The 25,562-nt window shown below is 49.4% G+C and overlaps 12 protein-coding genes across 12 annotated transcripts; 9 read left to right on the plus strand and 3 right to left on the minus strand.

Moving 5' to 3' along the window:
* The first annotated feature begins 122 nt into the window (after positions 1 to 122).
* Positions 123 to 1,912, plus strand: F9C07_2284785 (putative monooxygenase). Its single transcript, XM_041292838.2, has 2 exons — positions 123 to 429; positions 492 to 1,912. The coding sequence occupies exons 1-2, from the start codon at positions 261 to 263 to the stop codon at positions 1,790 to 1,792; spliced, it is 1,470 nt and encodes a 489-aa protein (XP_041147583.1). The 5' UTR covers positions 123 to 260; the 3' UTR covers positions 1,793 to 1,912.
* On the minus strand, positions 1,913 to 3,997 carry F9C07_2284786 (FAD dependent oxidoreductase). Its single transcript, XM_041286359.2, has 2 exons — positions 3,240 to 3,997; positions 1,913 to 3,184 (listed from the first exon to the last, which is right to left on the minus strand). Exons 1-2 carry the CDS (start codon positions 3,828 to 3,830, stop codon positions 2,282 to 2,284), a joined length of 1,494 nt encoding a protein of 497 aa, XP_041147584.1. The 5' UTR covers positions 3,831 to 3,997; the 3' UTR covers positions 1,913 to 2,281.
* A 409-nt stretch (positions 3,998 to 4,406) lies between these two features.
* F9C07_6319 (Saccharopine dehydrogenase-domain-containing protein) lies at positions 4,407 to 5,768 on the plus strand (the record flags this gene model as incomplete). Its single annotated transcript, XM_041286356.1, has 1 exon — positions 4,407 to 5,768. One exon carries the CDS (start codon positions 4,407 to 4,409, stop codon positions 5,766 to 5,768), a length of 1,362 nt encoding a protein of 453 aa, XP_041147585.1.
* A 392-nt stretch (positions 5,769 to 6,160) lies between these two features.
* Positions 6,161 to 7,365, minus strand: F9C07_6318 (HotDog domain-containing protein; the record flags this gene model as incomplete). The annotated part of the gene is made up of 2 exons (XM_041286360.2): positions 6,161 to 6,957; positions 7,299 to 7,365. 2 exons carry the CDS (start codon positions 7,363 to 7,365, stop codon positions 6,161 to 6,163), a joined length of 864 nt encoding a protein of 287 aa, XP_041147586.2.
* A 314-nt stretch (positions 7,366 to 7,679) lies between these two features.
* On the plus strand, positions 7,680 to 10,200 carry F9C07_6317 (uncharacterized protein; the record flags this gene model as incomplete). Its single annotated transcript, XM_041292839.1, has 2 exons — positions 7,680 to 9,935; positions 9,991 to 10,200. The coding sequence occupies 2 exons, from the start codon at positions 7,680 to 7,682 to the stop codon at positions 10,198 to 10,200; spliced, it is 2,466 nt and encodes an 821-aa protein (XP_041147587.1).
* A 329-nt stretch (positions 10,201 to 10,529) lies between these two features.
* On the minus strand, positions 10,530 to 11,441 carry F9C07_6316 (kinase-like domain-containing protein; the record flags this gene model as incomplete). The annotated part of the gene is made up of 1 exon (XM_041286363.1): positions 10,530 to 11,441. The coding sequence occupies one exon, from the start codon at positions 11,439 to 11,441 to the stop codon at positions 10,530 to 10,532; it is 912 nt and encodes a 303-aa protein (XP_041147588.1).
* Positions 11,442 to 12,542: 1,101 nt separating this feature from the next.
* Positions 12,543 to 14,068, plus strand: F9C07_1647195 (uncharacterized protein). The gene is made up of 2 exons (XM_041286357.2): positions 12,543 to 13,428; positions 13,514 to 14,068. The coding sequence occupies exons 1-2, from the start codon at positions 12,686 to 12,688 to the stop codon at positions 13,668 to 13,670; spliced, it is 900 nt and encodes a 299-aa protein (XP_041147589.2). The 5' UTR covers positions 12,543 to 12,685; the 3' UTR covers positions 13,671 to 14,068.
* Positions 14,069 to 14,466: 398 nt separating this feature from the next.
* Positions 14,467 to 15,280, plus strand: F9C07_6314 (uncharacterized protein; the record flags this gene model as incomplete). The annotated part of the gene is made up of 2 exons (XM_041292840.1): positions 14,467 to 14,568; positions 14,627 to 15,280. 2 exons carry the CDS (start codon positions 14,467 to 14,469, stop codon positions 15,278 to 15,280), a joined length of 756 nt encoding a protein of 251 aa, XP_041147590.1.
* Positions 15,281 to 16,180: 900 nt separating this feature from the next.
* Positions 16,181 to 16,640, plus strand: F9C07_2234066 (uncharacterized protein; the record flags this gene model as incomplete). The annotated part of the gene is made up of 2 exons (XM_071509945.1): positions 16,181 to 16,328; positions 16,381 to 16,640. 2 exons carry the CDS (start codon positions 16,181 to 16,183, stop codon positions 16,638 to 16,640), a joined length of 408 nt encoding a protein of 135 aa, XP_071364396.1.
* A 1,382-nt stretch (positions 16,641 to 18,022) lies between these two features.
* F9C07_2234067 (putative beta-glucosidase I) lies at positions 18,023 to 20,593 on the plus strand (the record flags this gene model as incomplete). The annotated part of the gene is made up of 2 exons (XM_041292841.1): positions 18,023 to 18,092; positions 18,144 to 20,593. 2 exons carry the CDS (start codon positions 18,023 to 18,025, stop codon positions 20,591 to 20,593), a joined length of 2,520 nt encoding a protein of 839 aa, XP_041147591.1.
* Positions 20,594 to 21,008: 415 nt separating this feature from the next.
* F9C07_2028491 (uncharacterized protein) lies at positions 21,009 to 21,294 on the plus strand (the record flags this gene model as incomplete). The annotated part of the gene is made up of 2 exons (XM_071508551.1): positions 21,009 to 21,129; positions 21,179 to 21,294. Coding segments are annotated over 2 exons (237 nt in total), but the record flags the coding sequence as incomplete, so codon positions are not given.
* A 1,642-nt stretch (positions 21,295 to 22,936) lies between these two features.
* F9C07_2203948 (RNA 3'-terminal phosphate cyclase/enolpyruvate transferase) lies at positions 22,937 to 25,543 on the plus strand (the record flags this gene model as incomplete). The annotated part of the gene is made up of 6 exons (XM_071509574.1): positions 22,937 to 23,815; positions 23,870 to 24,186; positions 24,241 to 24,290; positions 24,355 to 24,392; positions 24,488 to 24,530; positions 24,621 to 25,543. 6 exons carry the CDS (start codon positions 22,937 to 22,939, stop codon positions 25,541 to 25,543), a joined length of 2,250 nt encoding a protein of 749 aa, XP_071364398.1.
* Between the last annotated feature and the right edge of the window lie 19 nt (positions 25,544 to 25,562).

Below are 25,562 nucleotides of genomic sequence, written 5' to 3' on the forward strand. Positions count from 1 at the left end.
TTCAGCCAGGCACTCAGGACCCCGAGACAATCGTATTCCGCGGATCCGACGGCACCGAGTGAGATGTAATATCCACTTAGGGTTTACGGGTATTGAAGTGGCGATACATACAAGACTACTCCCCGAACAAGGCCTGTGGACACAAAACCGGACCCGGGACTTGTATGGGTATATCACTCGCCGGGATGAATCTAATGTTATAGGTTATCACTTCCCGATCTCAGCGACGGCTATAGTGAAGTGTACCCGCATTCCTCAACATGTCCGAACGAAACGACAGTCTTGATTACGATGTCATCATCATCGGTGCTGGTATCTCTGGAATTAATTTTGCGTATAGATTGCAGGAGAGTCATCCGGACTTGACCTATTGCATTCTTGAAGAACGGCATGAAATTGGTGGAACGTGGAGTTTGTTTCAGTATCCAGGTGAGATATGCTGGGCTGATAGGTTACTTAGTGGAATTGGTGGCTAAGACGATTGAATGTAGGGATACGGTCCGACTCCGATTTATTCACGTTTGGCTTTGCATGGCGTCCCTGGACTCAGAAGCACTCGATCGCGCACGGCTCGTTGATCCGTGAGTATCTCCAAGAGTCAGCCGAGCAGGAAGGAATCGACCAGAAGATCAAGTTCCGGCATCGCGTGGAAAAGATGGATTGGTCTACTTGTAAAAAGGCCTGGACGGTTCATGTTTCCACGGATGGTGAAGCTACCGTGACTCTACGCACTCGGTTCATCATGATGGCTACTGGGTACTATGACTATCATGAGCCACTCGAGACTGAAATCCCCGGGATCAATCGATTCCAAGGAACCGTCATTCATCCGCAGTTTTGGCCATCAAACCTTGATTACACGAACAAGGATATCGTAATTATCGGTTCCGGTGCTACGGCCATCACCCTGTTGCCGTCACTGGCTAAGAAAGCGTCCAGTGTGACCATGTTGCAACGGTCCCCTAGTTATGTCCTCTCTGTTCCAAGGGAAGATACTACCGAGAAAGTGATTCGTTGGATCTGTCCCCAGAAGCTAGCAGCCAGTCTCATCCGGTTTAAATGGATCATCGTGCCCCTCGTGCTGGTGAATTTCTGTCGTTGGTTCCCTAATCTCGCGAAGCGATTATGTCTCGATATCACCCGCAAAGAACTCCCCAGGGAAGTGCCTTTGGATCCCCATTTCACGCCTAGATACAATCCATGGGAACAACGAATGTGCATGTGCCCGGACGGGGACTTTTTTGAATGTCTCCGAAATGGGAGTGGCAGCGTGGTAACCGGTGTGATTGAGTCCGTTACGGAGAAGAGCATCCGGCTACAATCCGGGGCCGAGTTGAATACCGATATCATCGTCACAGCCACCGGACTGAAGATGAACATTGCCGGCGGGATTCAGATCACAGTTGACGGAGACTGGTTTTCCATTCCGGATCATTTCATGTGGAAATGTACCATGGTCGATAGGCTGCCGAATGTGGTGTTTGCCTTGGGATATGTCGATGCTAGTTGGACCTTGGGTGCTGATGCAACTGCACAGCTGACATGTCGGATATTGACGCAGATGAGGGAGGAGGGGTTGAGTATTGTGTCTCCTCGGTGTGGTGATGAAGAGCGGAATGGGATGCAGGAGCTGCCGTTCCTTAACCTGAACGCTACGTATGTTAGGAGGGGTGGCTCGGCTTTTCCGAAAGTTGGTGATAGGCCTCAGTGGGAACCTCGGTCGTACTATTGGAAGGATCTTGTAAGGGCTTGGTGGGGGGATATACGGACAAGCTTGGAATGGTCGGAATGACTTTGTATTAAAGATAGAGCTTTTTTTGTCAAAACCTGGAAACATGTGTTGTAGAAATGTATGTTCGATCTGTAAATCCTTTTGTGCCATATTATTCTGTGTATAGCTAGAGAATATATGCAACATGGTGTCACATATGCATATCCAAGTGGATGGTGTATGGCCCAAGGCTGCTGGAGGTGGTCCACAATTTGCCTCGTCGAAGCCAGAAAAGCGTGATTTAGATGGTCTATGGGAACCTACTTGCACAAAAGTTGGTCTTAATTGTTAAGAGATGCTAGCTGCTATGCATTGAATCTTTGTTTTCCTTTTTTCTAAAAAATTGAAAAGCCTTGGCTACGTAACAAGGAGAACTTCAAGATGCGGAACAGAAGTGGCGTTGGCAATTGAATTGAAATTCATAGTATTCACAGGACTAAACTAGTACTCATGGCGAATCCAAGTCCACCAGACTGGTACCTACATGCCAGATCCATTTACCATCCTCTATTACCTTGCAAAAAAGGACGCCAGGGCTGCCTCCGAACCCATGGACACATCTCCCAAACGCCTCTCAGTACTCAAGTACACATCCGGCAGCCACTCTGGCTTTTGCTCTCCCAAGGCCATACGAGCAATAGCCTCGCCACATAACCAACACTGTGACATGCCATATCCATTGAAGCCAGCCGCGATCCACTCTCCCCCTTCAACATTTCTACCGCTGATACTCGTCGGCACACTACCTACAATCGGGACTTGATCGGCCGTCATGCTGAGGATCCCAGACCAGATTCTATGAAGGGCAGTGGCGGAGGTCATTGTAGTATTCGTGATGGGATTGGTCCAGCCTTCCTTAAAGAGCCTCTTAGGAAGCAAGTCAGTAAGGTTCCTCGCAGAGTCAGCACTGATGACCGAATCATCCGAAGACAGGAAATCGTCCAGCCTCTGCAGGTCGCCTCCAAAGAACAGATCACCGGTTTCTGCGTTTTGCTGCATCCAGTATAGGCCTTGTTCGACTAAGGTGGTGTTCGGGTCATATGATTGCTTCGTATGGAAGAGCCATGAGTTGGGGCGATTTCCCCACTGGGGTCCTGGCTTCTGCGTTGTCATGGATAGTCGGCATGGGAAGATTGCTCCCCTGAGCTTGGGCAGTAGGTGACCTGTAAAACCACTGGTGCAGTGGAAGACCTTTGCGGCTCGTACTGTTCCTCGGGGAGTTGTTAATATGTAGGGGTATTCGGTGTCAGCCTCATCAATTGTGATTGAAATTACTGGTGTCTGGGTCTCGATCGCGAACTGCTCTGGATAAAGTTGAAGAAGGCGCTGCAGAAGATTTGTGACCAGTCTGTATGGCCAGAAAACGCGAGATTGAACGACCAGAGCACCGCTAGACTTCCGGAGATGATATTCCTGTCGAAACAATCAGCATGTCTCTTTCAGCAAGCATGTTTATAGAACATCTTACCTTCTCTGCTGTATCCTTGTCTATGATTGTATACTTCCCCTTAGCCTCAGGAATAGCCTCTTCGTACATGCGAATAGACTCAGTCACCTCGGCGAAACCTTCCTGATGCTCAAAGCTAGCGATCGTCGTGACGTCTCTGATCTGGCTTGCCTTATCAAGGTTCTCGGCCTTGGCCATATCAACGATACTTTCCAGTGTGCGGTCGCAGAACAGGGCGATATCTCTAGCAGCATCGATCCCCAAAGCCTCGGCATAACGTTTAAAGAACGGCGGAGCATGGCTCAGCAGAAAGCCCCCATTACGACTGGTTGCTCCGGTAGTTAGAGACCGAGCTTCAAACATGGTGATCGTCTTATCGCGTGCTAGTTCATTCTCAAGGAGTGTTTTGGCAACGCTGGTACCGGTGATACCAGAACCGATAATGGCAAAATCAGTGCGCTGTGGCAGCTTGTCGGACTGGATAGTCGCGATAGGATGCGCCGGTTCTTGCCAAGCTGAGACAGTTGGGGCTGCGACTGGAATGCCAGGGTCCTGGATGATTTGACCGGCTAATTTGGCTAACAGCTCGTGTGGAATTTGGTTTTCAGCCATTTTGCGCGATAGTTGATTGTGAGGCGAGAGTAGTTTGTGTTATAACTGATCATGAATATGATGAATAGTTCATCGTGAATACAAATCAAGGCGCAATGCCTTGCTTTTATGCTACCAACCCATCAGCTTCTGAGGACTGTGTGGTGACTATTGCCTCCTACCTCCAATATGCGTGGAAGTTGATGCGAGCTCCTAGCATTCGATCCACGGATTAAACCCTAACATCCCGTGCTCGGGAACCCGCGGATCCCCCGGATCCGAAGCTCCTCTCTCCCACGTGGCCAGCTTCACTCAATCCTCGCCGATCCTTATGGTCTGCCAGATCTTCGGCATATCAATAGCTCGGAGCCGCGGGTATGACTTCATGTTCTTTTCAAATCAGGTAAAGCCAGTCTTCGGGGTATAATCAGATGCAGAACCCCAATATAGATTCATCGTCTCGTAGGTTAAGTATAAATAACACAATAAAAGTCGGCCTCTACTATTCCATTACCAAGCCAATATAACTGGCTATTGATACTGCACTCCTCTTTGAATGTAGAACGTCTGCCCGGTTAAACACACTCCCAGTACAACATGCATACCAATTCTACTGGCTCTAAGCCTGTCGTCTTTATTGGTGCCGCAGACGCGATATGCGGAGAAGCTATCAGGCTTTTCGTACAAGCAAGCGACGTGCCTGTCATCCTCGCAGACTCCGATGAGGATGCACTTCGCGCAGTTGTTGCCAAACTGCCTGGTAAAAATATCACTATCCGCAAGGTGGACCTATTTAATCCGGATGAGTTACGAAGAACCATTACCGAAGCTGCACTCGTGATTCAAGGAGCACAACCATATCATCGGACCTCGGTACCAGTACTCACAGCTTGTATCGACGCAAAGGTACCCTACCTGGACTATTCCGATGACGTGAACAGTACACAAGCGTCACTGGATTTACATGAGCAGGCAGAGAGGGAGGGCGTCCCTTGCTACATCAATTGCGGCTCATCCCCGGGCATGACAAACCTCATAGCCATTGATATTGCCAAAGAACTTGATACCGTCGAGAGCCTCGATATATGCTGGCTTGTCAGTGAAGAGGGTGGCCAATTGGGTCGAGAGGTGTTAGAGCATCTGATGCATATCACGGGTGGACCTTGTTTAACCTGGGCCGACGGAAAGGCCGCCGTTCACGAGAACTGGGTCGAGACAGCTTTTGCTCCCATTATTACTGGTTCTAGCGATCTTTTCTACGAGAGTGTTCATCCCGAGCCGGTTACCTTGCCACGCCGACTAAAAGATATTACTCGAATTCGGACCATGGGCGCTCTTAGCCCTGCGCCATTCAACGGCTTTGCACGAGGCCTTGGCGCAGCAGTCCACTCGGGAACTCTTTCAATGGATGCCGCTGTCGACTTTCTCGAGGGTATGCAGAGAAAGCCCTCTTCGAGCTGGAGTGAGACAATCGGCGCCATGGCCGTTCAATTCCGGGGCGGTGACATTACGCTCAATCAGCTATACCAGCTAGCTACTCACGGCATCGCATCCCTCAAACCATGGAACCTTGCTCTCTGGGGTATGATCGACCAGGTACGCAAGGGGCAGTGCACATCAGGCGAGGCTCTAGGCTTTTTGATCAATTCCGCACGGGGAAAGCAATCGCCACATCGGTCTGGTATCCTTGTTCGAGGTGTTGGCACCCGCAATGGATATCCTGCTATCACTATTAGACGCACACCTGTTGTTCGGGAAGACTCGTTCATGGGAGAGAGTATGGCCACTTCAATTGGTGCATCTTGTGCTGCCTTTGCTCTGATGGTGCTGGATTTGGGGGCACAGAAGCGGCCAGGTGTCCAGTGTCCAGAAGACTGGGCTAAGCTGGAGACTTTTATCAAGTCTATGGAGAGGCTTGGATGCCCTCGGGATCAGGTTCTTGAATCGGTTGAGGGGTAGTTTGGTAGCGACCGGGTTGTAGATTTGGGATACTTTCTGTAGGTTTGTGAGGAGGATTATGGTGGTAGATATATCATATAGGAAGTACAATATCCTCTCGAGTCAGGAATCCGGACGTCCTATTTGGTTTCTCTGAAGTTCCCAATGTCCATTCTTAAAGTATGTACACCGCAATTGTTTGGGGTCAGATTGTACATTGTTCGCGAGGCGATCAATATAGAATAATAGTAAAGATATTGAACCGCTAAACACACGTAAGGGACATAGGCTAAAGAACAATTCCTAATACCGATACGATTATAAGGAGTGGCAGCTGGGTTACTATTTCCGAGTAGAACCTCAGCGTACAAATAAGAGTAGCTACAAGTCTGAACTAAGAGGTGCTTAGGGAACTATAATCCCGCATCAACTCTCGAGCTGATATACAATGTTTTAGCCTCTACCTTCACCGCTCCCTCTTGATCAAGGACCTGTGCTTCCAAGAACCATTTTCTGCCCTGCCTCTTCGTAACCCATGTTTTGATCATAACAACGCTCGGCACAGGCACAGGGGAGCGATACGAAATCTCAAGACCAGCGGTGTACAGCCGCGTATGACCTTTTGAAACCAACTCTGTCGACTCGGCACACAAACCTAGAGCTTCGTCAAGCAGGGCAGCCAAGACTCCGCCGTGGACTGTATCCTGGAAACCGCATAGGTCGGGGCCCAGAGAAACAAAAACCACAAAACCTGGGTGTGCATTGTCGCGTTGATCTGTGGTCTGCTTTGGTTTCGAGTCTGGCACTCGAACTAGGGCCAGCAAGTGTGGGATTGTCTCGGCGGTGTTGATCACCTTGCTGAAGAACTTATTGGAGGTGGCTTTTGTATCGTATCGGGTAATGAATGGGACCGGCTCGTAAAATGGACTGTTTAAGTAGGGTGAAGCGAATGGGAGGGAGGCGAAATAGTCGATGTCCTGTGGGGAGATTTCCAAGTTCGGTTCGAAGAAAGCATGTCGTTTGGATGATGGACGGTCTGACATGATCGCTGCGAGGCTTGGGACGCGTTGATACTCCAAAAGCAACGTGAGAGTCCCGGTGTTGATTAATAGTGGGCAACGGCTCTCATGAGCCTTAGGGTAATGAATCTTGATGTTGCCTCGGTGTCCGCGGGTGCCGAGATAGAGACGTACCTTGAACTCGCGATTCGCTATAAATGCAGATATTGGTGGAGTATGGGTCGGTGCGGGGTGGAAGCGGACCCGCGGTTCCTCTTAATGGTCGACATCAACCTCGTACTCCGTAACTTAATCCTTAGGTCTCATAGGAGGCACTTTGCACAGTAACATGGCGGGTCTTTGGAGCCACAGCACCCGGTGGCCTAGGTCTGTTCAACGACACGTGGAACCAGAGATGATGTACGCACGTCAGAGGAACAGAGAATATACAAAGCCTACCATACCCTTTATATTGACATACTAATAAGTGATATCCAGCGTGTAATATTTGCATAATTAGTGATCCAGAGTGCAGAAACTATCTTTTTCTCACAGCATCTGGCCCCATGTTCAAGGTATTTAGAACGCCACGCTCCCTTGTGGTCGGGGTTTGCCAACATCCTTCCTGATACTCCGCTATATTATCGCTGGGACATAAGCTTTTGATCCTTTCTATTCCTGTACTACACAGCATGTTGTAGGGGATAACCATAAACTATATCATACCCCAAACTCGATGGATGGTGGAGGTGGTCGGGACCCGCGGACCCCCCGCGGATGATCGCCTTCCCCCGGATTTCCCAATCGCATATGAATGAACCTCCGCATTCTCCCCCAGCGATACACTCGAAGAGATTGAGCGGATCCCAGGATCATTCACCACCGATAGTCCCGCTATGTAGTTCGGTTCCCCCGGAATCGCAACAGCAAGAAAATGTCATTCTCTCCACCAGACAGTTACCTACAAATTTCGCAGATATTGCGTGACCCAAACAATGACTGCAATACAATCCCGATCAATGAGCTTCAATTTGCGCTGCCATTTTGCCTGACTCCCCCAGATTCGGAGCTGGACCAGTCGGTGAGCTCCGTCGTCAATGTGGGTGAAAAGCAACAGCTACCGGAATGGATCCAGACAGAGCCAGGCTGGTTAGACAGTGTAGAGGCTTCTTACCAGAACCAGGAAGCTTGTGCTGGCAATGTCACACATTCTTACTCACATTATCAAATTGATGATCGAGCCTCTTCGGCATCTGCCGTTAATATCCAACAGGAGCTCTATCCAGTCCCCACACCACAAAAGCAGAGCACAGGGCGGCGGATACGTCGACAGAACCACTCGTGTGACCCCTGTCGTCTAGCAAAACGGGGATGCGATCTTCCGAGGGGGGTAGCAATCTGTGGCGACAAGCCCACAGTTGCGTGTACCATGTGCTCCCTCCGCAGTATGGAATGTACGGTGGCCTGGTTAGCTAGCCGGAAACCCTCCCGCCAGATCCAAAGGCGAGCAGAAACTTCCCCTCGGTCTCCGGTGGGCTATAAGGCTCCCACTTCCCAATGGAATCCAGTCGAAGATGTGTCCCAGATGGAAGGTTTAACGTTGATACCCCGAGCTGAATGGGACCAAGCGAAGCAGCTGGAGGCCCGAGAACGTTGCTTGCAGCACTTGTATTTATACATTGATGTCTTTGATATGCAAATCACAGCCTGCCTTTCAGAGGGATGCATGCCTCCTTGCTATTCTCTGGGGATTGAAGCTCTAGTGCCGTTGAGCAACAGTGCTGATGTTTCTCCATATGTGGAGCGTGTCCGGTCGAGTATCAACAACTCGTGGTATATGGATCTGACAGCGTGGAACTCAACATCTGCGACACCCAATCTTTATCTCGCCGTGTCATTACTGGATGCACTTTTTCAGTACCCGGGGGGCCAGAAGAGCCCTTCATCTAGTAACACGCGAGATAAAGCTATTGATGAAACATACAAATGGGTCGCTATTGCAACAGCCACCCAATTCACAGTGGACGAAAACAACAGAACAGGAACACCCAAGTCTCATTCAAGGGCCAGAGACATTGCCTTTGCAACGTGGCAAAAGGCCAGAGAGATGCTCTTCAGGAACATCGGAGCAACTGGGTCTTTCCGCCTAGCACTCTCGCTCCTCCTTTTTGGTGGGATTTTGCCACCAACGGGGCTGGAGCAGAGGGAAATATGTGCAGAGGATACCACTTACGCGCACCGTGAAGGGGCTCGGCGTCTTCGAGCACTCTGTTCTAATGCGCGTATCTACCTCCAAGAAAATCGCGGGCACGGTGGTCATCCCCTCTCGTCTTTAAATACGGTAGGCGCCGCCACAGGGAGGCGAAAGTCGCACACAGTCCAAGCATTCTCGTCTGAAGCTCGCCAATACATCCAAGAAGTGGTTGGCGCTATTGAGTGGTTCTTCTGGATGTCTCACTCTGTCACCATCGCCATCTCCCGTGAGCGAACAGACCCGACGAATCTCGAACTTCAATACGGCAGTATAAAAGAATTAGCCTTGCGGGGCCCGGCACAACCTGGAAACCTAGACGAATTAAAGACTAGGAGGCATGAGCGAGAAATAGAAGATTCTATTCTTGCTCGGGCTCGACCTGAAAAGCATAATGTAACTACCCTGTGGTCTCAAAACGTATCGTGCGATGTTGTAGATCGCGCTGTCACTAATGCAGGCTCGCTCGCTGTGCTGTTGTGGCGATCAGTAGCCCTTCTGACATTAGCATCACAAGATATGTTGATGGGCATGGGAGATGAAGAAAGCTTTCAGCGCCAATACACGGCGACAACCGAGCTGATCGACTCCTGGAGAGAGGCCTTTGGTCCAATCACCTCTACAACCATCATAGGCTTACAAGCGTCCCGAGCGGATATCCAACGCAGGGTTCTTTTCTGCGCCACCGACGGCGACCTGGCGATTCTCTTGTTCGATGAGCTTATCCGTGAGTTGGAGGTAGGCCTTAAAGAATCATTGCCAGCCGGTGATAGCTTCTACACAATTCTCCGATCGACGAGTACGTATCGTCAAGAAGAGAGGCTCGAAAGCGCTATGAACATATCCTACCTAGCTTCACTGAGTATCAAAGTGCCGAGCCCCGGGTTCCAGGGAGACCACGGTTTGAAAGCAAATGTGCAGGACATTGCTGCGCATCCGGTGAGGGTGACCTTCCTGCAACTATAGTACTCCTGAAGCTGACCCGGCTGCACAGCAACCAGCCCTTGTTGTCAAGGCCTATACACTGGCTGCCAAAGCACTTGCGGACGAGATCCAACGTGTGATGGCTAAGATGGAGACAGGTAGCGTGTACACATTGACAAACGGCCTGAACAACTGCCTACAGGGACTGCTGGCCCTGGAAAAGACCCTTGTCATGTTTCCGAATAGAGACGATGATAGTGCGAAAGCACCCTTAGAGTAGGACTTTTGTGCGCATCTCTATGCTCTGAAGAAGTCCATGGGAAGCGTTATGACAGACTTCACCGGTCCATACTGTGTAAGCAAGCACGTAGAAAACAGATCGATAACCATGGCACGTTTGATGGCAATCCGTGGAGGACAGTGAATTCGCTGTTCAGCAGTTGAATACCTTATAAACTCCTGCGTCCGAAGTACTGCGAGTTGCCATACTCGATTCTTGACTAAGTGTAGCGGCCGTTGCCTCGGTCGACGATAATATTATTAGTTATAAATCAGCAGCGGTCGATATAATTGTCTGGCCGCTTAAACTCATGCGGCTTAAATGTCGTGCTAGTACCCCTCCAAATCATGCTTGAACAGTCCCAAAAGAGCAGCTTCGAGAGGCCAAGGATCAATGAATGTTTCGAACATCTTTCCCCTTTCCCCTTCCCAGAGGAAATCCGCGAAGAACGCAGCATACTCCCAGTACCGAGGATACCATCCAGGCAACTCCCAATCTATGATACCCGTTACCTTGAATTTTCTATCTGTGTGGCGATCGGTTTGCGGAAGCTCTTGGACCATGATGTTTTGCTTGACCAAGTCACAGTGTGTAAAGGTACTTAGATGGTCTTTTAGTGCTTGTGGAAGGTGCCGTGCAAACCACTCTGCACCCCATGGATGTCTATCGTTGCGCTTCTCTTGCCTTTGTGAAACGAGGGCCATGTCCAGATGAAAGTCCTCTAATGTTTCGAAAGGTCCCATGATGCGTGGATCCGACTCCACCCAACCAAAGAATCGATGCTGAACAGGCCCACCGGTCACGCTCCCGAAATAGCCCGGCGAGGGGATGGTACGTATTTGGGCGAAGGCCTCTTTCAGCTGATCACATATAGACGCCTTCTCATTGCACGATAGCTCACCCCAAAGCTTGGAAAGATCCGCCCCGGGAAGTAATTGCATCACGAGGTAGAGAATGTCGTCCTTGCGATACATAGCGTACAGCCGTGGCACGAGGATTGATGGATACTTCTCCAAGAGGAGTAGCGCATGGCCTTCGTTCTCCAGGATGAACTGACCATATTTAACAACGAAATGGTCTCCAACGACGGCAACATGTCCATGGTCTCCAGAACTGCGTTCACTTTTCGTCGGCAGAATAGTTCCCGCTTCGATGTCCTCGGTCGTAGGGAGGGGACATGGCAGCTGGTTAAGGTCTCTGAAAAAGGGAAGCTTAGTTGTGGATAGAGATGATCCTAGCATTTTTAGCGCAGAGAGAGAAATGATGGGGAAGGAGAGGGAAAGAAGAGATAATTGGTATTTAAGTAGGCAGCCAGTGAGGCGGGTTCATCGGTAATTGGTCAGTCGTAATGGATTCACTGTTGTCTCTGCCTAAGGTGTTCATTATTCTATATCTGTCGAAGTTTGTTACAAACTGTACTTCTGGAAAGTCACGAGTATCAAGAACAAAGAGCGAATCTCGATCAAACTCCATCTCGACCTTAGAATAACCTGTACATCCGCCTTCGAACGAAAGTCTCCATAATGCCAATGTCACAGCGAATACTACCTCGTTTCCTTCGTGCTCGACTTTAGTTGAGTGAGAAGCGCTTTGAATCCTTTGGATGGAACGTCGTGAGAGTGAGCCAGACCCGATTAATCAAAGGTCCTTGTGAGTCGGCTGAACTCCAAGGCCCGAAATACGTTGCACAACACACTTCTATACCTGTTCCAAAAGTTCAGCGAACCTATAGCATTGACGGACGCCTCTATGTCGAGATGGAATATATTCATGGGGTTATCCTCCAAGAGCTATAGACAAGCCATTACTTATCACCCACTGAAAAGCAGGCTATTGTGAAACAGGTTGCTGCCTGCATCAATGAACTCAACTTCTCAAACCACCACAAGAAGGGGTTGTCGCTTCAGCAGAGCTAGGACGAGTCGATGACGCTAGGGTGGGCTATCGTTCTTTTGGCCCCTTTGGTAACATCGATGACTTTCATTCTTTTCTCCGTGGACAAATTCCCCTGAAGGATTGTACAAAAGTTCTTAGTGAATCTGTCATGCAGTGACATACTCGCCAATGCCGCACTTACTTCACCCATGCAGATCTTTGCCCACGGAATATCATCATACGCGATGACAAGATTGCTGCAATTGTTGATTGGCAATTCGCCGGCTGGTATCCGGAATATTGGGAATACACAAAGGCGCATTATGGGCTTCTTAATATCCCGGACTGTTATACCGAGTTTAAAAATGCTGTACCCAGATACGATGATGAATTGGCTGCGGAACGTGCTCTCTGGGCGCAACTTGACCAACCACGAATGTGGCAATGAAATTTTACAAAATTAGAGTCTATAGCAGTGAATAATCATTACACATATTCCGCCAACTTATATCGTCATGCATACGAAACCCCTGCGCCCATCCTACATAACTGTCCTTATCTGTCTTTACGATTCTCATTTCCCCTTCAGCGTATTTCACATACGCACACTATGACACATAGGCCTTTTTTCGATGGGTGGGTCGGCAAGATTATCGACTTCCCCCAGCTCGGCACCATGTCACGTTGGAGGTTGGTGACGAAGCTCGGGGACTTAAATGACCAAGAAAGTGCCTTGGATTATCTGGAGTGGCAGGCTCCATCGGGAGCATATGGAACGTTCCGCTGCAGGAATGTAGACCATCCGGATGAGCTTGCTGTAGTCAAGATCTTTGTGCAGTCCGTACTACGTCTGCACGAACATATGACTGGAAGTACACAGCTAGCTAGCTATATCAGAATCCCATATGCTGGATCAGATTTCGCCATCCATGACGAGAGGGCAAGACAGGCGACCGATAGTCTCACTCCTTTCGGACGCGATCAAATAAACGCACTTACCACGTTGACTGAAAATAACTGCTCCTCAACGCCGACCCTCGTAGCAAAGAGGGAGTTTAAACAAGACTCTACAGGACCTGTTCCAGGCGGCTTCATGGTCTATCTCTTGATGCAACATCACCCCGGCGTACAGCTCAACAAAAGAGTCTTTTGGAATCTAGAGCCCTCCGAAAGGCAACAGATGAGGGAAGCATTCAAAGAGGCTTTGACGTATGTTTGTACCTTTCTCTTCAACATATCCCCATCCGGTCCCCAAGACTCTAAAATAACCTTCTGGGTCTATAGTGAGTGCATCGACTGTGGAATTTGGCCAACACTGAGCAAGCTGCACTGGGACAAAAGCCTTGGAAAAGTGTGAGTTATCATCTCATTGTAAAAAAGAAAGAAAAGAATTAGTAAAATAAAAATAATTGTCACGCTAATACATTTTCTTCACAAGTTTCATCCACGGATTCCGCTTGAGCCGTCCTTCAAATGAGACACACTATTGGATGGACACCTTGTGGATTTGCTGGGATTTGGCTGAGGCACCGAAAAGCTACGACTGGCCTAGAAACACAGACCCTCACCCTGATATGAGTGATTGGACGCTATAACATTCTACAGGTACGCAACGGTGGCTGTTAGGCACAGCCAACCCGTGGCTTATATCTGTTGTCGACGCGAAAGAAGAATTTTTTATACTATCCACAAGAAATCTACTCAAGAACAAAGATTTGATATCAATCACACCAGTCATTCCAATTCCAAAGAGGCTGAACTCCAACACGTCTTTAGACAAATGCCCTGAAAACTAATATAAGTTCTGCAACCAACCAGGTAGAGTATACCTCCCACATCCCCTCCATCTCTCAACCCCACACGCGCTTAACAGCATGCAAATCGCCGGCCCGAGATTAATTGACATTTCTTGCATAAATCATGGCCACCGGAAATTTACCGGAGCTTCTCGTCCACTCCGCCCTCACGCCAAGGTCGCTTAGATGTCAAGCGCCCGAGAGCCGACTATATCAATCACGGAGTAAATATGACTCTTGGCACGTACTAACCTTCATCGAGCTGTGATCTTCACCGCCGACAGCCCTGAAGAGCGTTAATCTTGTATCCGCGCCGTTCCGCATCTACCGGTCTCCACCACATTGTTTCGTCAGGGGCAGATCGGACTGGGGTTAAATGTCCGCCCCCTGCTCGGGCATGTTTCGAGTCAGGTGGAGATGGTACAACAAGGATGTCGATCGCATTTTGAGTCATGTATATATAATGGTATGATCACGGCGAAAAGATGATCATTCAAAACATTGAGCGCATCGGAATTGTGACTTGTTCTCAAGGACTGAATCCTATTTCTTTGAACTTTACTGCGTCCAACCACTCCTACGAGGCTTTAACATAATGAAGGTCTTCGCCCCATTACTCTCCCTCGGTTTAGCTACCTCCGTAGCAGGCCATGGCTACATGTACATCCCTTCTAGCCGAACCCGTCTTGGTCACGAGGTATTTTCTCCCTCTTTCTACGTTCACATTCAAGCTCAAACCCAACTAATGACCACAGGCCGGTGTCGACTCATGCCCTGAGTGTGCGATCCTCGAGCCCGTTTCCTCCTGGCCAGACCTCGATGCGGCACCAGTTGGCCGCAGTGGACCCTGCGGTTATAACGCCCGTGACAGTATCGACTACAACCAGCCAACCACCAACTGGGGCTCCGACGCTGTGCAAAGCTACAGCCCCGGCGAAGAGATCGAAGTACAGTGGTGTGTTGACCACAACGGTGACCATGGTGGCATGTTCACGTACCGGATCTGTCAAGACCAGAGCATTGTCGACAAGTTTCTCGACCCGTCTTACCTGCCCACCAACGACGAGAAGCAGGCTGCTGAGGATTGTTTTGACGCAGGTCTGCTACCCTGCACGGATGTCAGCGGCCAGGAGTGTGGGTACAGTGCGGATTGTACCGAGGGCGAGGCCTGCTGGCGTAATGATTGGTTTACGTGCAATGGCTTCGAGGCTTCTGACCGGCCTAAGTGCCAGGGTGTTGACAATGCAGAGTTGAACTCCTGCTATACCAGTATTGCTGGTGGATACACGGTGACCAAGAAGGTCAAGCTGCCGGAGTACACTTCCAACCATACGTTGATTTCGTTCAAGTGGAACTCGTTCCAGACTGGCCAGATTTACCTGTCTTGTGCTGATATTGCCATTCAGTGAGCGTGTCCTCTTTTGTGAGCATGGCATTCGTTCACTGGTGCTTGCTATGACTGTTCTTACTCATGTATTCACGATGGTGACTTCAATATAGTCACATATGTACTAGCTGTGAAGTTATACTCCGTGTTCACTAGTTTTAATGCACGGAGAGATGTAGATTTTGAATATGATACATTCATGACAATCCTCCTTCACTATCATTCTCTACATCTTTCTCCATAAAGTCCATCTATCCAACTGAGCTCATACTACTTTCCCATCCTCAAAAGCACCCGCCGGTGTCGGTAAAAGAAGAAAAGATAAAGACATTAGCCAAAGAGGTGCTGTTAGACCTCACAATAGGCCTCTATATCACTATCCAGATTTCACCCTCAAATGGCCCATCATTATAGACGAATACACCCCAAGCGTAGATGGAAACTGGACACCACCACGAGTCCGATTAAACGACATCCTGGTAGGACACATCAGCCAACACCGAAGATACCAGGAACGCGCACAGAAATGGACCTTCCGTTTTACACAGCATACAGTTCATCGGGAAGCCCCAGCCCTGGGTAACCTTCGAGCGGATGCTCGACACTTTGTGGAAGATTCACACCTTGAGCAATATGGCTCGATCATATCTTTCAAGCACCGGCACTACGCTAGATGCAAGCATAGCGAATGAGCATGTACACGTTGGTAATGAAACTGGCGTGCAAGGCCAGTTTGTAAACAATGTGGGCCATTTGCTCCACGGCTAATGTGGATATGAGATTCGCGGACGATAAGCCCCACAGCACTGCTGAAGGAACTACAGGAGATTTATCTCCCAAGCGACAAGCTCGTTTCATCTGCCCTTTGCCCTCCTCTACTTTTTTTCTTTTCCGGCTATGTCTGGTCACCGGCGACACGAGCATGACAGGAAAAGTTCCGGACGTTGTGCTAATGACAACTTCCGGAAGCATGCGCATTGTTGGGGAGATGAAGACACGGTGGGTTGTGGCCCTTGATCTCGAAGCCGCTACCCTACCACACGAGGAGCCCCATCTGAGGCATATACTAGGTAGGTCGGATGTAAGAATGCTTTATTATATGGAGTTTACTAAGAATCGAAGGCGCAGATCGCGGCTACATGAAGATGTCGGATAGAAAGTACGGTTTCATATCGACGTACGAGGGAACGATATTCCTAAAACAAGACTTCAAAATGGGCTCGTGGACATTGTTCCACGGTCATGCAATTCGCCATTCGACAAAAGAACAAGAAGTGTTGGATTTCGGGGACAAATTTTCGCTGAGAGAATGTTTCTGGTTTTTGATCGGGTGCGACCTGGAGGATGATATTGCAGGCAACTCCCTGCTTCTGCGGGAATAGGTTCAGAAGAAAAGACCATGATGCTGACATTCATGATACCATACGTTTAGAGTTCGCCGAATGAAAAAGTGGCTGCCAGTAGCCCGCATAGTATAACTATAACGGAGATCTTGTGGTGGGTCATGCATATTATGGTCAAATCCTTCTCCGATTGCTTGAAGAGTGGCTAAACTACTCTAAAGAAGTCGCAGCCAAAATAAGACAAGCAGAAAGCATGGCGCATGTTCCTTGTACGTCGGCATATGCAAGACGGTCAAGGCACAGAGTTTTTATAAAGCTAAATTCTATATTCTGGAATGTTAGGAAAGTCCGCATGGCTAATTACCTGCTATGAACGACACTGTCGTACATTTGTCTGAACAAATATTGACCGACAAGGAGTGGTGATCTTTCTTTACGGATATAGGGCTAACGTGGTGGCGTGGGAGTGCTGATTGTTCTTTCTCCCTTTGTATTCATTCATTTTTTTTTTCTTTCGAAAACGATATCCGAATCCTCAACATCTTCTCGTTGGCATACCACCTCCCTCGTAAGACATAAAACAAAGAGGAAGAGGGATGAAGTGGAAAAGGAAAAGGAGAAAGACAAAACAAAAGATATAGGGTAAGCAAAGGCGTGACCACCATGTGATTCAGAAAGCCCTGATTTCCTGAACCTGAACAAAAACACCATGATTGAAGATGACAGACATGGGTTGTCAAAATAAGCGATCCATCGGGCCTATTTTTCCGGAAAGGGAAATTAACCAGCAGCTAGTTAGTTACGTAGCATAGTGACTAATCATCAACATAATGTGGGCTATTCCTGGTAGGAAAAGGATAGTGTAGGCACGACGGTCCGATATTCCGCGCCGGTTAAACTTCGGTTGTTTGCCCGTTCCCTTTTCATCGCGCCGTGATGGGCAATACTTTGCAATCGATCAGTAATCGCTACGTGTTTCGGGTCCACGGTCAGACATTCTGACAAGAGCCTCTGGGTTTCACCGCAGATGCTCATCCCAACCGGGGAAGAATGTCCACCAAACGAGATCCACCAATTGATAGATGATCCGTGCTGGCGACATCAAGCGGGGAGTGTCGGCACGAACTCTCCAGACTTTCTCTATTAACCAGCCCGCATTGTCAATCATCCTTGGCCCGTGGTGGTGTAGGTAGTTGGGTTATATATTTGTATGCCTCGTAGTCCTTCGTATTCTGGTTTTCTTATCCTTTTATCCTTTATACCTCTTCCTACCTTTTCATCTATCGTTTTTGCACTATTCCACCCATAGTTTTGGTCGGAATAGGTATCATTTCAATCCTTTCATTTCCTCTTTCCTTTTTTCTTCTTCATTATCTTCGCTTGAAGACAAGAAAACGTAAATATACCACAACACATTCAAAATGCCTCGTCTAGACGTCGAGAAGACCATCGAAGAACTCTCCCTAGGGGAGAAGGTCGCCTTGACGGCCGGTAAGTCAAAAACCCACGATCGCAAGAGAAAAGAAATGCTAAGAATCCCAGGAATCGACTTCTGGCACACAGCTTCCGTGCCCCGCCTCAACATCCCAACTCTCCGCATGTCCGATGGCCCCAACGGCGTGCGCGGAACTCGCTTCTTCAACGGCGTCCCAGCCGCATGTTTCCCTTGTGCCACGGCACTGGGCGCAACCTGGGACACCGAGCTGCTCCATGAGATTGGTCAATTGATGGGAGAGGAATCCATTGCCAAGGGCTCGCACATTATTCTAGGCCCCACGATCAACACCCAGCGGTCTCCGCTCGGAGGTCGTGGATTCGAGTCCTTTGCTGAGGACGGTGTGCTCTCTGGACTCTTGGCCGGTTATATCTCCAAGGGTATTCAGGAGAAGGGCGTTGCGGCCACTCTGAAGCACTTTGTGTGCAATGACCAGGAGCATCAGCGTATGGCTGTTGACAGCATTGTTACGCAGCGGGCTCTGCGCGAGATCTATTTGTTGCCGTTTCAATTGGCCATGAGGATTTGCAGGACGGCTTGTGTTATGACAGCTTATAACAAGGTGAATGGAACGCACGTTAGTCAGAATAAGGAAATCATCACGGATATCTTGCGGAAGGAGTGGGGATGGGATGGATTGGTTATGAGTGATTGGTTCGGTACCTACAGTACCAGTGATGCAATCAATGCTGGTTTGGACCTGGAGATGCCGGGCAAGACACGCTGGCGTGGAACTGCTCTGGCGCATGCCGTTTCTTCGAACGAGGTCGCTGAGTTTGTCATGGATGAGCGTGTCCGCAATGTGTTGAACCTGGTTAACTTTGTGGATGGCCTGAACATCCCGGAGAACGCCCCGGAGAAGGCTCTCAACCGGCCACAGGACCAAGCTCTTCTCCGCCGTGCTGCGGCGGAGTCTGTCGTTCTCATGAAGAACGAGGAAGACATCTTGCCCCTGAAGAAGGAGAAGTCTATCTTGGTTATTGGTCCTAACTCCAAGGTTGCGGCGTACTGCGGCGGTGGATCCGCGTCTTTGGATGCTTATTACACTGTCAACCCATTCGAGGGTGTCTCGGCTCAGAGCAAGGGTGAGGTCAAGTTCTCTCAAGGTGTCTATTCGCACAAGGACCTTCCTCTCCTTGGACCCCTGCTGAAGACCGCCGACGGCAAGACTGGTTTCTCATTCAAGGTATACAACGAGCACCCTTCCGAGTCTAACCGCGAACTTATCGAGCAGCTGCACCTGGTCTCGTCGAGCGGATTCCTAATGGACTATGTCAACCCCAAGATCAAGTCTCTCACCTACTACGTCGACATGGAGGGTCTCTTCACCCCCGAGGAAGACGGTGTCTACGACTTCGGTGTCACTGTTGTTGGCACCGGCCAACTGTTCATCGACGGCGAGCTCGTCGTTGACAACACCAAGAACCAGCGCCAGGGCTCCGCCTTCTTCGGCTCCGCTACCGTCGAAGAGAAGGGCTCCAAAGAACTCAAGGCCGGCCAAACATACAAGGTTCTCTTCCAGTTCGGCACAGCCCCTACCTCCGACCTCGACACCCGCGGCGTGGTAGTCTTCGGACCCGGTGGCTTCCGCTTCGGAGCCAGCCGTCGCGTCGGCCAGGAAGAGCTCATCTCCAACGCCGTCAAGCTCGCCTCCGAGGCCGAACAAGTAGTCGTCTTCGCCGGTCTGACTAGCGAATGGGAAACCGAGGGCTACGACCGCGACCACATGGACCTTCCCCCCGGCAGCGACGAGATGATCTCGCGCGTGCTGGACGTCAACCCGAACGCCGTCGTGGTCATTCAGAGCGGCACCCCAGTGACCATGCCATGGGCCAACAAGACCAAGGCTCTCCTACACGCCTGGTTCGGCGGTAACGAGTGCGGTAATGGTATCGCGGACGTGCTCTACGGCGACGTCAACCCCTCCGGCAAGCTGCCCATTACTTTCCCCGTACGTCTGCAGGACAACCCCAGCTACGTCAACTTTCGTTCCGAGCGCGGCCGTGTCCTCTACGGTGAAGACGTCTACGTCGGATACCGCTACTACGAAAAGGTCGATCTGGCCCCTCTCTTCCCCTTCGGCCACGGTCTCTCCTACACCACCTTCACCCGCTCCGACCTGACCCTCACCACCACTCCCGAGAAGCCCCAGTACGAAGAAAGCGGCGAGCCCATCACCGCAACCGTCACGGTGACCAACACCGGCAAGGTCGCCGGTGCAGAGATCGTCCAGCTCTGGGTCGCTCCCCCGGCAACGGAAGTCAACCGTCCCGTCCGCGAACTCAAGGGATTCACTAAGGTCTTCCTGCAGCCTGGTGAGCAGAAGAAGGTCGAGATCGTCGTGGAGAAGAAGCTGGCGACGAGCTGGTTCGACGAGATGCGCGAGAAGTGGGCGTCCGAGAAGGGCGAGTATGGGGTTCTTGTTACTGGTACTGGCGAGGGTGTTCTTAAGTCGTCCTTCAAGGTCGAGAAGACTCGCTACTGGTTGGGTCTGTGAGTTGTGATTTGTATCTAGATGTGGATGTGGATAAAGTCGCTGGACGACGTTCTTTTTGTTACATACGCTTTATGGTTATGATTAGAAGCGGGGATTTAAATTGTATGCTTTATGATGTCTATTCTTAGCTATACGTCTCATATTCTCTGCGTACAGCCCGGCTCTCCGTGCACACAGCCTCAAGATATACTCTCTTGGCTTGAATGGCGCTAAGACTCTTCGCAGCGGAAACATAGACCATCGGCACCAGCCCATCGTGGTAGAAGAACAGAATTCTCTCACCGTAAAGGATTTTGAAAGCAACACTGAAGCAGAACCCCTTTCTCCCACAAAATACTCTCGAATCAAGGTGTCTTTTCAAAGTATGCGCTACATACCCTCCCACATAGCAGCTCTACAGTTACTAATAGCACTAGCCTATGTCGATGATAGTTTACTCAGCAGCGGCAAAATTTCCCGCGCCGCCATATTAGGACAGCAGGGTCGTGTTTGGGGAATTAGCTCGGGCTACCAACTAAGCCTGCAACCATATTCAAGTACTCTGCCAATCCATTAAGCTTATCCGATTCTTACAGCTATCCACAGAGGAGCGGTATGCAGTAATTGATGCTTATAACAATCTAAAGCATACAATCAGCTCAGGCTTGAAACTTGCTGAAAAGAAGTTCTCCTGCCTTAAAGCTGATGGGCGCAGTATTTATCTTAAATCGGTGCGTGTCTGAATATGCCTCGCCGATTGTAACCCAGGAGGCAATCCCACACGTGGAAGCCCTAGCTGATTATCTCATTGGTGTGAGTTACTGATGGGAACTACTTTGGCTATAAGAAACTACAGATGTCTCCCCTGCAGCGGTTTCACCACCCTAGGTTATGGCAAGCTCCCAGCGCCCTCTATCTGAATCAGATATGCCAATCTTAGTCCATTAAGCCTCTACTATCCTTGAGATATGGGTAATCCATCATCGTACTGAATTTATATAACAAACAGGTCTGCTAGGTCAGTTCTGTGACATCCCGTTGATGAACTTATAGAGGTCTATTAGCAGCTCAGCAGGAGGACGGTTCAATACACCAGCATCCCCACTGCTGCAATTCACTGCGTAGGCAGCGCATACGTCCATCCCACATCGTAGTCATTAAGAATTCTCGATTCAATAGCCATCTTAGAGCTATCGTCAAAGCATGAGGTAGCTTGAAAGGTAGGACTTTTGAGAGGATGCAGTCGAATTCGGAAAGCATTAACTTTGACCGGGCACACTCAGACGAAAAGGCTTTTGCGGCGAAGTTCGATAAGCCCTTCTCTATTACAGTGACATCAGAGTTTAGGTATTCTTGACGGGTCCTCGTCTTTGTTTTGTGCAAGCTGAAGGGGAGAGTAGATAAGCAAGCAGTTCCAGACTGGGCATGGGGTTTTGTTAATTAAAATGAATTTAATCACTAAAACTTATAATTCTAGTAAGTAGGAACTAGGAATTGTTATCCTAGATTTGTAGTCATTCAATAGATTTATTAAAACGCGTTATGATAATTAATGTAATTCATCACTATTTAAAGCTATACAGCCCCAAATAATAATTTTTTTCTAGAACTACCCACTTTGGAGCTGAAGGATCTTATATAATCATCTACTCATATCTTTTACACAGTATTCTGGCTAGAACATAAGGCCTAAACAGTATGCCGATACTTTTGTAGAAATAAGCAACACAATACATTTTCGATCCTGGTCCTTCTATATATTTCTGTCCTCAATCAGACTGTTAATGCTTCCGCTCCTCTTCCTTGAAACACGACCTAGTGTTGGTTATCAGTATACCTTCCATTAATAGTCCTGCTGGCAGCCCTAATTGGACCGGCCGAGAAACAGATCCACAGTAGATTTAGGTACTCTGGTAGGCCGCGGAAAGATCCTGTTGATCCCTGTGGAGCGATTCGCTTAGATCATGAGTGAAACTATCAGATCCACCATAGCAAGCGGTCCTATTAGACCTCGTATACAGTTGGCAAAACTTCGTAGAAGGAAATGATATGCAAACGCACCCACAGAGATCTCTCGCGCCCTGCCATAGTGGGAAAGGAGTCATGCCGGTTTATGCTCAAAGCCCTCCGGGCTGCATGTTGAACGGAACAGGATCTGGATCCCCACACACCGCTACTATTTTTCAATCAACTGTGGTTGTTCCCTCGCAGTGCTTCCTGTCTGTGCCCTTTTAGTACTACTCTGTATATTAGGGCCTACTAAAACCTTGATATACATACTTCATTGCTAGCTTCTGGTGCTTCGTATTTCTCATATCTGCCACAAGCTTCTCTGGCGCCGCTTTGAAGTTCCCCTCAATACAAATGCCAAGCGCTATCGCAATCGACGGTGGTCGAGATGTTACCGGAAATGTTCAAGTTTCCGGTTCAAAGAATGCCGGACTACCACTCATGGCGGCAACACTACTAGCGCCCGGGCCCAGTACGCTGCACGGCCTCCCACCAGTATCAGACATCAAGAACATGGGTTCGATCCTGCAATACCTTGGGGCCGATGTTTCTCAGGTTAGCGACAACTTTACAATTGACACCACAGATGTAACGTCTCGTTTTGTTCCTGCCCAGCTTACTGATAGCTTAAGAGCGTCGATATTATTTCTTGGCCCGCTCCTTGCTCGATTCGGACATGCCTGTTTAAGTTTTCCTGGGGGCTGTAGTATCGGCAATCGTCCAGTTGAAGAACACATCAACGGCCTCAGGAAGCTTGGGGCTTGTATTACAGTAACAGACACGTATATTGAGGCTCATGCGTCTCAGTTACAAGGAGCAACTATTGATATGCAGACGCCCTCGGTGACTGGAACGATGAATCTCATCATGGCCGCTTGTTTGGCTCGCGGCGTGACACATATCCATAACGCAGCCCGTGAACCGGAAGTGGGTGACTTGATTAACTTCCTGGTCCTCATGGGAGTAGACATTCATGGCGCGGGGACGGACCAACTTGTCATCCATGGTCGTCATAGTACGCCTCTATCTCCTTGTCAGTACGAAGTCATGGAAGATAGGATAGAGGTGGGCACGTTTTTAATCCTAGGGGCCATATGTGGGAACCCTCTTACGGTATATCCCTGTCATCCTGAGCAGCATGTAATGTTGATCAAGAATCTGAAAGCAGTGGGCGCTCGTGTTGATATATCAGATGATTCTGTAACAGTCTGGAAGGCCAAACAACCCTTGGCTGTGGATATTATCACTGGACCCTATCCTGCTTTTCCAACGGACTTACAGCCTCAGTTTATGGTGTTGCTTTGCTTAGCTCAAGGCACAAGTCATGTTACTGAGTCTGTTTTTGAGAGAAGATTTAGCCAATGCTTTGGTCTCCGGGCTATGGGGGCAGGGATACGCGTTTGTGAACGGACGGCAATAATTAGTGGAGTTGAGAAGCTGTCTGGGGCACTCGTGTCTGGTTCGGATCTGAGAGCTACTGCTAGCCTGATTCTTGCAGCAGTGGTTGGGAGAGGAAGGTCCGTGGTTGGCGGTATAAAGTATCTGGACAGGGGTTATTACCATCTGGAAAGAAAACTCGCAAAGATCGGTGTCGCTGTTGAACGGTTACATATATAAGTGAAACTAGGGAGATTATAGATGCCCGGGGCTTTGTCCAGGGACTCTGCAACCAGTTTAGCCTTCTTGTTTATAGGTGACTCTGTCATCGGTAGTTGATATCTGGTTCAAGTAGTTCTCGTGCGGTATCATTAGAATAATGACCAAGAATTTAGAATCAATCGGCCCCATAATAAAAGCCAAAAAGGAATCAGTATAGCTCCATCGAGCTCACAAAGCACAAATATTCAACCCAGCCTACTTTTACCTATGCAATGCTATCGTTGATATTATAAAGGTCGGCTTCAGGAATCAGGCCCTAGAAGGCTTTGTGCCTTACCCAGGGGAAACGGTTGCTCATGCTTTTGACCCATGCTTCGCCAACACAGACTCATTATTCTTTCATCAAATATCTGACGCCATTGATATGCCACCAATTTAGTCTACACCTACAACGCCATCGTGGCCCAATGTCCACCAGTTCCCGGATTGCGTCCCCACGACATGCATTCAATTTCGAACGACCGTTTCTCGTTCCTGCTCCTCTGTCAGCCGACATTCATTTCCTACATCGCATACTGCAAGCTCCCTAAAGACAAGCAGTGCGTATGGCCCAATCGCGTGCGATTTACCGATGACGACATGGAGGCCCTGGCGCGCAAGCTAGCCGACTATCCAATCTGCGAGTCGGTGGTCTTCGGGGAACTGTGGCGAACCCGCACCAAGGCCCAGCTGATCTCCCTGGAAGAAGGCGCTCTCGACCACTGGTTCTTTGGCCGGACGGTAATGGCTGGCGACGCAATCCACAAGGGGACCACCAACTCGGCGCTGGGCGGCTGCACGGCAATGGAAGACGGCGTAGCAATCACCAACCAACTCCATCAACTGTTGAACCGACACCGAAACAAGAAACCCTCGACTGTGGAAATCAGTGCCGCCATGCAGGAGTACCAGGACTCGCGACTAGACCGCGTTAAAACCATTGTCAAAGCCGGCGGCGATCTCACGCGTCTACAGGCCTTTGACGGATGGTACTTTTACATTATGCAGCGCTGGCTCACTCCGTGGATCGGCCTGGATACGCTAGCAATCAATATAGCCAAGCTTGCCGGTGCTGGCACGAAGTTGAGCTTTGTCGACTTTCCAGAGCAGAAGGGGCTTCTGGGATGGCAGGATACCATCGCGGTAGAGGCAAGGAAGAACGAGCAGAGGAAGCTACCAAAGAGGTGGTGGTACTGGACCGGGGATCTGCAGCAGATTTGGCCCTTGTTGGTGGGATTTTTCCTGTGCTTTAGTTCGACGCTGTTGTGGTTCTTGCCTAGGGACCCCCATCATGTGTGGTCTGGGATTGAGGCGGCTCATTGATTAGCTACCCATGGAGGAC

Source organism: Aspergillus flavus, chromosome 5 (genome assembly GCF_009017415.1).
Source record: "Aspergillus flavus chromosome 5, complete sequence".
Lineage (NCBI taxonomy): Eukaryota > Fungi > Ascomycota > Eurotiomycetes > Eurotiales > Aspergillaceae > Aspergillus > Aspergillus flavus.

Coding starts and splice junctions, on each gene's coding strand:
- F9C07_2284785 (XM_041292838.2), top strand. CDS start 261: ATGTCCGAACGAAACGACAGTCTTGATTACGATGTCATCATCATCGGT. Junction 430..491: donor GAGTTTGTTTCAGTATCCAG/GTGAGATATGCT, acceptor GATTGAATGTAG/GGATACGGTCCGACTCCGAT.
- F9C07_2284786 (XM_041286359.2), bottom strand. CDS start 3,830: ATGGCTGAAAACCAAATTCCACACGAGCTGTTAGCCAAATTAGCCGGT. Junction 3,185..3,239: donor ACAAGGATACAGCAGAGAAG/GTAAGATGTTCT, acceptor TTGTTTCGACAG/GAATATCATCTCCGGAAGTC.
- F9C07_1647195 (XM_041286357.2), top strand. CDS start 12,686: ATGACACATAGGCCTTTTTTCGATGGGTGGGTCGGCAAGATTATCGAC. Junction 13,429..13,513: donor GACAAAAGCCTTGGAAAAGT/GTGAGTTATCAT, acceptor TTTCTTCACAAG/TTTCATCCACGGATTCCGCT.